Source organism: Pagrus pagrus (assembly GCF_965226575.1).
Source record: "Pagrus pagrus genome assembly, chromosome: 5".
Classification (NCBI taxonomy): domain Eukaryota; kingdom Metazoa; phylum Chordata; class Actinopteri; order Spariformes; family Sparidae; genus Pagrus; species Pagrus pagrus.
Genome location: NC_140189.1, coordinates 20,604,144 through 20,619,001, shown reverse-complemented (window position 1 = coordinate 20,619,001; position 14,858 = coordinate 20,604,144). Strand labels below are relative to the sequence as shown.

The 14,858-nt window shown below is 43.6% G+C and overlaps 1 protein-coding gene across 4 annotated transcripts in view; it reads right to left on the bottom strand.

Annotated features, from left to right (window-relative positions):
* Positions 1 to 7,144: 7,144 nt before the first annotated feature.
* nlgn3a (neuroligin 3a) overlaps positions 7,145 to 14,858 on the bottom strand; it is a 201,643-nt gene continuing 193,929 nt past the window's right edge. For all 4 annotated transcript variants that reach the window (XM_084353362.1, XM_084353360.1, XM_084353363.1 and 1 more), the window contains one exon: positions 7,145 to 13,970. In XM_084353362.1, coding sequence (XP_084209488.1) covers positions 13,112 to 13,970 — 859 coding nt within the window. In that variant the 3' untranslated portion in view covers positions 7,145 to 13,111. The remainder of the gene's footprint in view (positions 13,971 to 14,858) is intronic.

The window sequence follows — 14,858 nt, the reverse complement described above, 5'->3', positions numbered from 1 at the left end:
CATCACGGTTGTGTTAATATTCTGCTGTCATTTCTCCGTAGTAAAGGTCTGCAGAGTCTAATCCACTTACAGGTGTCTCCTCCTTGTTGTCGAGAGAAACAGACAAGGTTGAGGTGGATGTTGTGGTTGTAAAGTGTGATTTTTCACTCGTGACTTCTGATTTCACATTGAGTGACATCAGCAGTAATCCAGCTGAAGTATGCAAAATTATTTTCAGTCTGCCGCAGAGCCGGATGAGGCCGAATGAGGAACAACAACTAACAGTCTCTGACACATTTAGCTTGTTGTAATCACACTCAGAGACTCTGAATGATGAGAGGTGAAGGGAAGGTTTCTCCCTCCTGGAAACAGAGATGTCAGGGCCCAGCAGTTTATTGAATTCTCATTGAATTCGCCTTAAAAAACCCTGGACAGCTGGTTGGCACGACCTGTCATCTATACCGCTGGCCTGGTGATTTATTATGGATAGACTGCTCGGTTGGAGCTGCTTTTTGACATCGTGTCAGTGGCAGTGGCCAAAGGAAGGAAGGCTGAACCTTTAAGATATTGTTCCTTGTCTGTTTATGTCTCATTAAAAGACACTTTGTCCAGAAAGTTTACTGCTCTGAACTCTGGCCAACTATTTAACCCTGCTGACCGGGACGAGAGCTGGCGCTGGTGTTGGGAGAGAGGGACAGAAGTGTGTGGCGGTGAGAGCAAATGAGCTTAAAATTTGACATCAACGTAAAGCAAAGAAAAATAGTGAGGGCAGAAAGAGACCAAAGGGGGAAATGAGAGCGTTCAAACAATGGAGAAACACAGGGGTGGTGTAGAGTAACCTGCTCCTCCTGTGTTGTCTGTACCACTTAGAGAAAGGCGCTGATGACTGATTGAGGCCACAGCTGTTCAGGATAGTAACAAACAATGTCGGCTCTGACAAGATGGAACTTCCCTAACGAAGGCCACATCCTGTTTTCAGGGACCGGAGGCGAGGAATCGCAACAATGCAGGAAACGTGGCGGTGTAGATGAAACTGAAAGGCATTTGATTGGAATTCTCCTTTTGTGTTTCAGATCTGTGTACGCGGCCCGGTACTTGACATGGCCGACACACTCACCTGCTCTAATCCACGCTGTCATCTCGCCGCGCACGAAAAGTCATCGGCAGCTAATTATGCTGTATGATTTTTATTGGATTGCTCTTCAGTGGGATCTGATGTAATATATCAGTTCGTCTTCTGGGAACACCTCCCCATTGTTTAGCTAATTACGAGACCGGCGTTTGATTGGCAGCGCGGCAAAGCAAGAGGCCAATATGTCAGCCAGTCGCCTTGTTTAGATAAGAGACAGAGTAAATGACGAATGAACTGAGTTCATTAGCTGCTAAATTAAAATGAATTGATGTTATGATGAGACAGTGAATGGGCTTGAGAGATGAAGACATAATAAATATCGTGTTGAAACCCTCTCGCCCCTCACCTATAGACTCAGGCATCTTGGTAATAAATGTCACATATACTTAAAATCTCTACACACAATGCTGGTTTGTTTTAAGCTAGTTAGCAAGCTAATGAAGACGTAATTGAGTATAGCAGAAAGGAGACACTTGTTATTATCAGACAATGAGTAAATGAAGCAGAGATATGGCCTGTGCAGCGAGGCTATTATGGCCACGATGAGAGCAGCATGCAGAGCACGCAGTCTTCTGTCATCTGCCTGACGAGAGACTGGAGCAACGTCTCTCCCCTGAGAGCTCCCCCAAATGGTCCAGGCTAACAACGCTCTCCCAAGGAATTAGGCTGGCTCAATCGCCCAACACACACACACCCAGCCAACACAACACACACACACCACACTGAATTTTCCAATTCAAACTGGGTCTTACATAACTGAGGCCGGTCGGTCGCTGTGACTGGATCAAGGACTCTGATCACTGCTTTTGTTATTCTCGAAGAACGGAAAACCTGAACCATAAAGGCAGCTGGCTGTGTCATGTCAGACGTTCATGTGAGCCACACAGATACTGCAAAACCTCTTAGTTTGAAACACTGCTCTGATCTTCAACAGCAGTCCATGGCTTCATTTTACTGCCGTGCTGGCAGCTTCTCTCTCAGATGACAATGCCAATCTGTCGGATGGTTGCTTGGTCGTGGAGTGTCACGAGATGTATGTTAAGACATCCACGGCTTCCGCAACATATCTCCAATGACTTCAGGGCTGACGCTACACGTGAAAACACCTTTTTTTAAGATTTGAGACTTCAGATTTTGCTTCCATAACATGCTGCTTTTATACTAGTGGAAAGAAAATGTCCAAAATACACATTTAAGTGTTCATTTAATTTTAGATTTATATTCATTTATGCAAATTAGTGCTTATTTAATTAGATAGCCCCATGTGTATATTCAAACATAAAATGTATTAAAAAATGTGTAATAGACAGCTGATCTATGTAACAATTTGTAGCGATGTTCATGTATTAAACACTTTTTTATTGGACATATGTGAGCGGATTGAAAAATGAGACCCTCCCCATATCTATCAGTTGCCTATACGAGCCTGCGGATGATTTCCTCAAGTTGTTTAACGCCGCTGGATTTCTTTGTGAAGGACTCGGATCAAATTTTCTGCGACAGTCCAAATGATGTGACTTTATGGACGTTCTCTAGTGCCTCATCTCAGCGCCTCTCAGAGAGCAACAGTAGCTAACGTTAATTTAGAAATGGAGTGTGCTAACATCAACTAATGGCTGGCTTCCGGCAAAACACAGAGGAGCCCTCTGTAAGTAATCAACCCCTTAAGTGGTCCCCTGACATCTCATTTGGTGACACCATGGGGTTGATATTTGTGGTTGAGTGAAATGTCTCAACAACTATTGGATATATTATCATTATCATCATCATTCCAAGACCTTGGAAATGGTCTTACGTAGCTGTCCTTTGTGTTTACTGCTAATTAGCAATTGTTAGCAAGCTAATGTGCAAAACTAAGACGGTAAACAGGGGATGCATTATAGCTGCTGAACATCAGCATGTTAGTTGTCATTGTGAGCATGTTAGCATGCTGATGTTAGTGTTGAGCCTCACTAGCATGGCTGTAGCCTCTTGGTGTTGTTTTGACGTGCTACATTTTAGTGATATTTGTAAATCAACTGAAGAGTTTATCTTAATGATGCAAAATCAGCATTTTGTGTGTTTGTTAACTCATCATAATTAGGCATATTGACCTATTTTGCTGCTGTGTTGACAAAAACCACTGATGTAAACAAACCTTTCACAGTGTCAGAAGACATTAATAACTTATAACGCTCTGTGGATCCCAAAGTGAAATAGATCTACAATGCAATACTCGACTCATTCAGGAGGGGAAAGAAATCACTACTGACTCATTTTAAAGTCATTAGTCCCATGGAAACATTTCATGGCTTACTTGGATTTTTGAGGTTGCTGTGACGTAAATCCCAGCCTCTACCTATGGCCATGTCATTTCCTGTTTTGCTCTCCGACTGCCCAGACCTCATTGTATGGAGCAGGAAACTAGTGTGATTATTTTCAGAGGACCTCATTCCCAAAGAATGTGACTCATCCAGCCTTCCCTGGACTTCAAATGAGCCATTACATCACTGCTGACTGGGGATTTCTTGACGCCACTTCACCCTTCCTCTTTTAACTCAGACAGGCAGTTTACAAGAAGTCACTGCCGGAACCGAGGCAAACAACATAACATATATCAGAGAGCTCAAACGTAGTCATAACATTCTTGCATTATGAAAAAAACCTCTGTATTTTGAATAATGTTCAATTTAAGCACTAGTTATATATTGAACACCGGTGAGAAAAGGGAGTAGACACGATGTGGATTGCTTGCATGGAAGTGACAGTGAACATAGTTTGAGCAAATGCCATGGGCTACCTAGTGGGCAGGAATGTTCTTTATTGTAATGTAGCAGTGTAGTAAGTTGTCAGTCACACAGGGAGGTCTCTCAGTGCATCTTCACAGCTGGGAAAATGTTTCCAGTGTGTTAGAGCAGATAGAAACAAAATGTGTTCAATCTTTAAGATCCGAGACAAGTTTGAGAGTCTCCTGTGGTACCTGTGGTACCTGTGGACTGTCTGGCTGTTGAATTATCATGGGTGTGAAACATTTTTGTTTCTTACCAGGCTGCCATTTTAAAAAATGGACATTATTATGGACGTTATTATGGATCCCGGTTTTCTTGCTAAGAGCAGTCTCACTCTACCTCTGATTGGTTACCTTTGTTGGTTGAATTTGGTGAGGTTTAGGCATGCAGAGTAAGACTGGTTAGGGTTCGGGTAAGAACATCAGGGTGAGCCAATCAGAGGCAGAGTACGGCCGGTCTTGGCAAGAAAATGATGGGATCTACAATAATGCAGGGATGATGTGGGCCAAATCCCAATGTCCCCACCTAAGGCCTTAAACCCTGAGCCCTCACGGACTAAGCTAATGTCACCTGGTAACTGAGTGATCAAGTCTGCAAGGGGATGAAATTAAATGGGACAGAACTTTGTGACATTTAACTTTACTTTGTAGGTTTTTTATTTTTACGTTTTAAAATATATAGCCTTAAAATAACAGAAGAAACACCTTCAGTCAGAGGTTTAAGGTCCCGGGAGAAAATGTCAGATGTTGGTCTCCGAATAAAAATTTTGCTGATAGTTAATGAAAGCATCCAGATTAAAATGTTTTGGTGGTTACCCTGGTAACCCATGGTAACCCTGTGTTTAATGTTCAATGCTATAATTCCCTTCAGCATAGTCTGCAGAAATGCAGACATACGGAAAGTGATGATACACGGTTGAAAATGTCTTCGGCCCTCATGCACAGCACAGTTGTTTAGCTGTCTCTGTGATTTACCAGGAAAACTCAAAGTCTGTGAGTCTGTGAGTGTGGACTTTGGGGTCTGGCCAGAGAGAGCCTCACATGCACACGTGGACGTCCCAGCTACCGAAACACAGAATGTCGCTCTCTGCTCAGGACATAGTAAGTCCACTATATCTTCACAAGGCACATTGTTTTTTTTGTTTGTTTTGCCGTGTTAATATTTAACCTGTACAGCAGTGTCTGTAAAAATACATTTCTTGACAATTTGTTTAAACACTGAAGGCAGGTTGACCCGAATTTTGAGATCTGGTGGCATTCAATTCCATCAGCAAAACTACTGCATCTTTAATAAGAGTTTAGTAAAAGTTTTATGAGATCAAACATTCATTAAACTTTGTGATTAAATATTAACTGTAGCCGGGTCTATTTGGAGGAAAATTGCTGCGCAAACATCAATTGAATTTGTCAGGAAACTCAGAGAATTCACTGCACAGGACTAACATTTAGGCATCACTGACAAATGAGTGTCTCTGCCTCTCGGGGTAAAAATAGGCTTAACTTCAAAGGATGTTTCCAGTATTTCACAGAAAAAAAGGGTGCAGATTTTTTTTTTTTGGGAGTAAGCTCAGATATTAAGGTCAAACTCGCACTGTATTTGATCTGAAAGATCTGTGAAAAGCCTGGTAGCCTGGATTAGCACCCAAGATCAAATTGGTGCCACTGAAAGTCATTGTAATGTGATCTAAGTGATAAGCTACTTTCAGGAAGTCCTCTGGGAGTCCTCTGTAGTCTGCACCGGAGCAGCACGGGCCAGCCAGTTCAGACACCAAAGGTCCACTGACGCAACCTTCCCCTGCCACCAGTAACCCACATCTGAGAAAAGGCATTAGTGGACTGCCATCTGATGGTGAACTCCAGCTGATGCAACTGAGCGATAGCGCCGGCTCTGGCCTCAGCTGGGCGAGGAGCGACTTTGCAAAACAGCTCTGAATCTGCGCGATAATGCTGTGAATAATGAGAGCAGCTACAGAAGAACTGAAACATCACAGAAGTTGTGAATCTTGCCAGAACTTGTTCTCCCATCCCCGCCATCAGAACTGGACCAACTAGGAGAAAAAAAAAATTAGCCGTCAGGCTGCTTCTCGTGGTAACAAGGTGTTCTGGACAGGAAACAGGATAGATTCTGTGTTCAGGCTTAAAATGTGCTTGTTTCCTGCTGTTGTTACTTTCCTCACACACACTGGGAGCATGCAGGCTTTAGTCTCAGCAGCCTCAGTGGTATCTCCAGGCCATCCATCTTACAGAGGGCAGATCATTATGCAGTCGACAGGCGGCTTTAGGCCGAGGGGCAGGTGGGACCGCTTGTACTGGATGAACTATAGGCTGCTACTGTTCTTTACAGGACCTCCATAAAAACCAAACCACCCCCTTTTACTGCTGAATAGTACATTACACTTGTTCCATTCTCGCAACACTTTGCTGCGCACCAAAGCTGCATTTAAAGGATCAGATTGGTGGCATTTTATCTTTTTATTTTCAACAACAAATCCCATTAAAAGACAAAAAACAGCAATGAATATATCCTACCTAACAAGTGCTGCCTGTGTAGCCACAGCTTGCAGCGTATGCCTCTGTGCCACAGGACTCTGTTATCATCCAAAAACCATTAAAAGCACATAAAACAGCCATACCATTGGGTGCTACTCCAGTTTATTTTGAGAAAAAAAACCCCAAAACAACTCAGCAGCAGCACATTTCTCTGGGCGGCAGCTCCGTGTTGGGCACACGCCGCTGAGCATGCCGGGGGATGTGGCTACTTGCTTTGCTTGTTTGACGAGCGATGAGGAAAAAGCTGCCTGTGTTGGATGTAATTAAAGAATATGTCACCCAGTGCACCAGTCAGCCTCTTGTTTGGCTCTTTTCTGTATTTGTAATGGTTTTTTGATGACAGCGAATTAAGTTGCACAGAGGCGCAGGCTACAGCTGGCCGTAGCTTCATAGCAGCGCTTGTTAAATGAATTCATTGGTGGCGGTGGTTTGTTTGCAGGATTTATCGATAACAATGAAAAAAAAGATAAAATATGCTAAAATATGCCGGCCTCATCCTTCAACACAAAAGTTGCGTGATTTTTTTTTGTTGTTGGGGGAACAGAGCACTCAAGTACAACACTTACAAAGATGCTCTCTTGGATTGCGATGCTCTCTCTATAATCATTTTGTAGGATGAAAAATATACAAAACAACATTATCAGCGCCAAACTTCTTGGCCTCACGCCGACCGAAAATGGATGTCATGCTCTGTATTCATGAGAAGCACAATAAGATACAGAAAGAATAGATATTTTATTTTGATTACTCCAGTTTGCGCGATTATAAATACATTCTATGGACATAAACATAGAAGTAACAGGGCATCTTTAGTAATCTGTACAATGACACTGAAATAACAGATTTATCATGATGTATTTGGGCTCAAAGACCATCGACTTCCTAGCTGCTAGTGAAAGATGCGATACAGTATATGGGTTTGATGCCACCATAAAAGCTCCATTGTTCGCTGTGAGGGAAACCTGAAACATATGCCAGTGATTTGCCTGTGCTCTGTGGGCACAGAAGGAAACTGTCAAGAGTGCGTTTTTCACATGGAAATAGATTATTGATGTTTTGACAAAATGCAGAATGATTTCCCTTTGGAGAAAAACAGGCTATCTGAATCTAAACTACAGGAGTTTTTGGTTCAGTGACTGTTTCTACTCCGCTTCCCAATAAGTAATCTTAATTAGCTTCTTAGTCCGCAGAGAAACATAGTAAATCAAGGTAATTAGACCTTAAATGTTGAGGAAATGAGCGAGCAGTCCAGATTATGGCACTTGCAAAGTAGAAGAAAGAGAAAATGGGCAAGTCATGTCTCTGTGCGACGGAGGTAGAGCTGCTCTGATTGCATTTTGTGTGAGGGAGGTTAAAAAAAAAAAAAAAAAAGTGCATGAAAGAGGAAGAAAAGATGAGTGAGATGCAGGAAGAGAGAAATGAGGGTGAGGGAGAGAGGAAGTATAGGTAACAACACGTTCAAAGCGGGAGAAATAAAATTTTCAATATCCGCACACACACACACATACTGCGCACACAGACATACACACACTCACGCACACACACCTGCAGCTCTCTCCCAGCGGGTGGCACTGTGTAATTTGGCACATCCATTTTCTAGGCTGGGTTTGTCTTCAGTGCTGTCGAGGCAGTCACAAACCCCCATCGGGGTATTCCAGCCAATCCTTGAATGATGTCACTTTCGAAACACACTCACTGAAGTGCAAACAAATCTCGACAGTGGAAAAGTGTCTGGCTCGTAACTGTCCCATTTTTTCTACTGGTGGAGAGTCTTGTCACAGGAAGTTTGGGCTGATATCGTCGAGCCTTCAGGTGCCTGATTGCTGAAGGAGTTTGACCCCGTTTTCTCTCTCTAGCCGCACCACACCACTGGTCTTCCCCTTTGGTCCGGCTCTTAATTATGTAGCTTTTGACAGGGCCATGTATCCCGAACTGTCTCCCCGAGGCCACCAGGTCTACCCCTGCCAATACTCAGCGACATCTGCTCTGCTTTAACCGCATATGGGAAAATTACATGGCAAAAAACAAGTTGCCCTCCCATGACATTTCTTCCCTTTGATAGTTCACTCTCAACTCCACTACTCAATTTTAGCCCAGTGCCACTGTAAGTGTGTGTGCTGGAGCCAATGGAAACTGACCTGCCACCACTGCAGACGGGTCAGACGAGGGGCTGTCTACTTTGATTCAGATCCTCTTTTAAAGGGTCAATTTGCCCAAATTACTAAAAACAAAACCCCCATAATTTGATGCAAAAATCTTCCAGGTGTACATTGAGCACTTGCTTTAAAATTTTCAGCAGTTTTCAGCAGCATCTCATGGCCCTCATCAGCACCTTTAAAGGGTAAATCCACTAACTTTACACATTAAAGTGTGTTTACAGGTCTTGGGGAGTACTATTGCATATATGAAAAAAGTACTACAAAGCCTTTTGTTGCTCCAGAGGAAGCTGCGTGTAATCTGATTAATTGTCTCCAGTGATGTCACTCAGTGGCTAAATTGCATTGTGGGTAATGTAGGTGGCAATTTTTGAAAAGGAAGAAGAAAAAAGTGTCAACGTCTCTGGTTCTGCCGTACGAATTTTGATCATTTGTTTTTGAACTGTCCGTAATAAACCCTTGTTCAAAACCTGGCGTCTACATTACCCACAATGCACCGTAACCACTGAGTGACATAACTGGAGCTTCCTCTGGAGCCTCAAACAGCTTTTTTCACACATGCAGCAGTACTCCCCAAGACCTGTAAACACACTTTAATGTGTAAAATTGGTTACCCTTTAATGAATGGAATGGTGGACAAAACATTGTTTGTGGTGCTAACAGTATTAAAAAACACTTTTCGGTTGATATGGAAAACCTGGCAAACGGTTGCTTATTTAAACATCCAGCAGAAACGGAGCAACATGAGCATTCATTTTGGAGTCGTGTTTCTGGCTATCTGATGAAAGTCAGTCCAATTTTCACTCATTTCATGCTAATTGCTCAATATTTTCACCAGCTAGTCTCTAATTTGGTCTGTCAGACACTGCCTGCTCAGTGAATAAGAGCTTTTTGCAGTAAACAACTACCTGCTGCATCTTAAAACAACTCTGAGAGCAGTGAAACGGAACAAAAGTTGGAGCAAGGCTGGCTGCGGGCCGTAAACCAAAACAAGGCGCTAAAAATGGCTAAAATGCTATGTAGAGCTGAGGGGGACTGCACAACTATCTGTGGGCAGTGATGGGATGTAACATACATTTACATTTACTCAAGTACGATTTTGAGGTGTTTGTTCTTTACTTAAGTATTTCCATTTCTGCTACTTTATACTTCCCCTCTACTACACGTTAGAGGCGAATATTGTACTTTTTACTCCACTGCTTTTATTTGATTTGGGTTGTTTTGCAACACTGCCTGTGGGTTTATCATCTCAACAATTGTTAGCAAAAAAATATTGATCAAAGCAGCTTTACAGAATACAGATATAAAATACGGAGACCTTGCAATGAACTACTGTCTCCCGGAGAACAGTCCCTAAAAACTCTTGATTGTGTCGTGTGGATTATCCAGTACAAGGACATGACGAGGAGTTTTATAATTTTACTGAGACGAGGTGTCCCATTTTTGTATTTTTTTTAAATGTCACATTTCACAGCTGTGAGCACCACAAATTCAATTCTATTTCCTCCCACTGAACTGACGAGACCGCAGAAAGAGACACATTTCTGAAAACCTTGATGAAAAATATCAGAACTTTCTGAATGGTTAAATGCCAAGAGAGGTCAGTTAAAATATGTTTTTTGGTAATTTGGGTGAATCAAATATTTTCGGGAGAAATTCCAACAAGAACGGCTCACATCTATTTTGCAAAAAAATATCTTCTTATCAAAAATGCCATCAACCCTACCATGTCATGTTTGTTCATAATATGCCAGAAAACAATGCACCACTGATATTATTGCTCCTGAAACAAGCCTGACTATTGACTGTTTAGTCTGCTCTGAACGCAAGCACAGACATTATTAAATGTCTCTGTGTGTGTGAGGCGGCTTCAGGTAGAAACCAGCTGCATGTGGCTGCGGCTCGGTTGAAGACGGTGGCTGATTGGGAGGTTGGTGCCATATAAGGCAAGATGAGCGAAAACAAGATGACTCACATAGATCAGTCTCCAAGCAATTTCCCTCATATAACCCCTTCTCTCTTTCTGCTTCTGGCAGGATCGGTGATGAGCTGACCAGACTGTGCGTCTCGCTCTGCTGCGTCTCCAATCATTAAATACCAGGGAAACTTGTAATGGAATACTTCATAAAAATGTTGAGGTCCATGTGCATGAAGTAAGAAATGCAACAATGATGTGGGATCAGTGGTCAGGTCGGATTACTACACTTTTCTGTAACGCGGGAGACAATCTGTACTACGCCAAGATACTTAATGAAATTTGTCAGTTTTAGTCGCTGAATCAATAACTCCAGTTTTCTCCCCGCAAATAGCATAATATAATAGGATGCAATGTGAGTACATCAAGGCAATCTTCTCACAATCTCCCATTGCTGCAGCACTACTTTGCATGAATTACAGTAAAATCTGGAGTTATGCACGCAGATAGCCCCCAAGCTGTTAGCCTGTTTTTCTCAAAGGTTTCAACGAGAGAAGACGGAGAGAGGGAGGAGGAGGAGGAGGAGGAGGAGGAGGGGAGAGAGAGAGAGGAAGGGGGAGGTAGAGAGGAAGTCCTGGGGGGAGACTTGCACTTGCTGCAAGAATATTTCTTTTTTTTAAATCATTCAAAATGGAAATAATAAAAAGTCATAAAAAAGGGAGGAAAAGAACTTTGATCAAGAGAGGAAGAAAGTTTTGTGAAACTTTATATTCTTCATTTTTTACAGTTTTAATTTGGCACATGGCACAATCAGCATGTATGCATCTGGTATACATAAATAAATATTAAATATTTTATACATAAATATACATATAGAGCTCTTACAAAGACACCTAGAGCGGTCTTGGCTTAGGATGTTTTCGAATGACGACAACAATACATAGAAATTATTCGCGTTGGTGCTTTGTAGTCTGAACAGTGTTTTCATTGCTTTGTAAGTGGGAGCGATATCTCCATAGAAGCCCTATACATATATGTATGTATGCCCATATTTATATATATATTCAAAGAAATACAAGTGTGCACTGATGTAGGTTTATTCAGTGCAAACAGGCCACTGTCTGCTTTTGAAGAGGAACTCTTACAAAGTCAATGGAATCATGTCAGTTAGTTCAGTTGAATCTTTAGCTATTTTTTTTTCTCTTACACGTAAAATAATAGATTTATTTTGTAATCTTTAAGCAAAATTAGACATATATAACTTTGAAAATAACAAAAGTGCTATTTCGCAAAGACAGACACCCAGAGACGCAGCGGAAACACTACTGGTGGTGAACCAAAATCAACAACATGAGAAAGTACTCAGCCCCCGCCCCCACCCCACCCCGAAAACCACATTATAAGACCTACAAACAAAAAAACAGGTGCACGGACACACACACACACACACACACACACACACACACACACACGCATATTCTCTAACACACACACACACGCGCACACACACACACTCGCACTCATACACTCACATTCATACACTCATTCGCTCACCACTCTTGCTTTTGCAAGTTCCGACAATGTGTCTCTTCCTTCATCTCAGCCTCTAAACCACGCTTGCACGCTAGGAACGAGAAATCATTTTCACATGCACACAAACACACCGGTGCTCTAAGCAGCATGTGTACGTGCACACTTTGTGGAGATAATATCAGATAGCTTAACAGATAAATTGGCTGTAAAAGATGCACTTTTTTCTTAACAAAACAATCACAGTAACATAGTATTTATCTCTGCCTTCTCATCTCCCGGCAAGAGCTGTCCCAGACAAATTATTTCTATACGAGATAAAAAAACCCCCAAAAATGATAACACTATTTGTGTGGCTGTTGTGTTGGTACGCAACAGAAAGAAAAGATGAGTGGCCCAAACTGGGTTTAAAATCTCTACATCTGCATATCCTCTAGGTTCCCATCCTGGATTCAGTCTCTCATCTTTTGAGTCTCATCGGCTTGTAACACACTCCGCTTGGAATAGTCTCAGGGAATGGAAATAATGACAAAATAAGAACAAGCTTTGTAAGGCATTGAAACGTAAAACAAAAACAAAGAAGCAATTAAAAACATTTCGCGAATATTGACGTAGAGGCCATTGTTCGAGATGTGTCTCCCGCAGGAGGAAGGAATGGGAAATAAAAAGCACTTCTCTTTGTTTTTGTTATGAATTCAAGAAAAAAAGTGTTGATATCTCCTCAGTCTGCTTAAAAAGGCTTTTAAAATGATTATTTTAGAAAAGAACACTGCAGAAAGACCCCCTCCCCCCGACCAGGAGAAGGGAAGCAGTTTGATTTTGGCAGCTCTGCACAACTTGACATCCATAGAGAGCTCTCAGCAACTCTCCTCGTAGTAAAAGTCTAGTTAAATCTCTTCACGTTTTAATCCCACTCATGCCCTTCCCCTCCCCTCCCCCTCTCAGCCCTCCCCCTCCCTGTGATATTTATAAAACACAATCCTCTCCTCCGTTCGTTCATCCTCCTGCTCCTCCTCCTCCACCACTGCCGCCGCCGCCTCCTCCTCCTCCGCCTGCGCTGGCTGCCCCTGGCCTCCTTAAAGCTATACGCGGGTGGTTGAGTGGGAGTGCGGCAGGCCGGTGGAGTTGAAGCCGGTTGTGAAAGTGTTGTAGGGGTGCAGGTTGGGCATGCCCACCAGGGAATTGGGGATCATGGTGATGGTGTTGGGGGTCATGAGGGGAATGTCGTCCGGAGAGCGCCGCAGAGTGAGCGTGTAGTCGGGCAGCGAGGCCAGGCGCAGGGCCCCCTCGTTGCTGTTCCCCGCCTCGCACTCATGGTGCGTCTGGTTCATCTGCAGCGACATGATCTCCTCCTCGGGCGCGTGGTGGCCAATGTCGTTGGAGGTGGTTTGGCGCTGTGGGCTGGGTTGCCCGTGGCCGGAGTCCTGCCGCCGTTTGTCCTTGCGGTAGTAGAGGGCTGCGAAAGCCAGCACATTGAGGAACAGCAGCGAGGCTCCGACAGCGATCGTGACGCTGAGCTCTGTGGAGTAATCCCGTGGGTTCTCCACCACCAGTGGCCCCGTCTCCTCGTCTTCGCTCCAAGAGTCTTTGTCCTCGCTGTTGTACGCCGGGGACATGGGAGGCCGCTTGGTGTTGAATGGCCAGTTGGTTTTCCCGTTGGGCCTCTTGGTGGACAAGGTGTTCTGGGTGGTCTCTGGCGGGGGCACTTTGGTGGTGGTGGAGGTGTAGTGGAACATGTCGTGGAGGTTGTACAGGTGGGGCACTAGGTGTTTCCAGAAGGCCACTTTGGTGGCGCGGTAGTGGTCGCGCACACGTGGCTTCAGGCCGATGTGCAGGTACAGCTGGTCCTGGGGGTTGTACTTGGACCAGGCGACCTCCTCAAAGCGGTTGGCCTTGGTGTGGATGAACTTGGTGTCCTGGGGAACGGGTTTGTTGGGATCGCTGCAGACAGAGTAGGGACAGAGTGTTAAAAGAGATTCAAACACTACATTTAATTATTCATGCGATGACATTCATGTGGGGATAGGAAGCACAAAAATACTAAAAAGAAAACATAACAGTAGCAGTCGCAGCTTATATTTTGGCGTGAAAAGGGTTCAGATACTGCAGGAGAATTCATTAATCTTATCCACAACAGCACAAGCACAAACCGACACACTGCAGTTAATAATTGATCCAGGTGTATGTGGTGTGGTCTGTATCTGCTTTTTTGTAGCTGCATCGGCTGAAAGTGATTTCTCCTGTCAATTTATTCTCCTCATCCACTTACATTTTTCATTGCACAGCGAGATCTCCATGCAGCTCGACCCGTCCCCCTCCTCTCTCAGCCACCTCTCCGTGGGCATAATGTGCCTGTCTGTCTCACCCTCCCATCTCCTATCTCCCCAGATGTTGTTCTTAATTCAGTTCTGATGCAGCCCACCCACAAAAACCAGGGCAGAGGCTTTTAAAGTAAACACATATGAATAAGTCAGCAGGCTTTAGGGCTCGCGTCAGGAGGCATCTTGTTGTTGATAATCCAACGCTGGTGGAGCCCCTCCGCTAATTGCTCTGGGAAGGCAGCACAGTGTGCATTGGCATCCAGTGTACTGATGCAAAGTGGACCATATTAATCAAGACACTAAGAGAAAACTGCAGCGCCGCACGCATGTGTGTGTGAAAGTGCTTGGATATAAGGATGTCTGTGTGTGAGACTGAAAGCGAGAAACAAAAGGGATGTGTGAGACAGAGAGAAAGAGGGATATATATTTATACTCTGGATGCAGTTCCTCTTTTGATCTACAGAGTTCACTGTTCCACTTTTCAGTTTTCAACACGTTGCCTCAACAC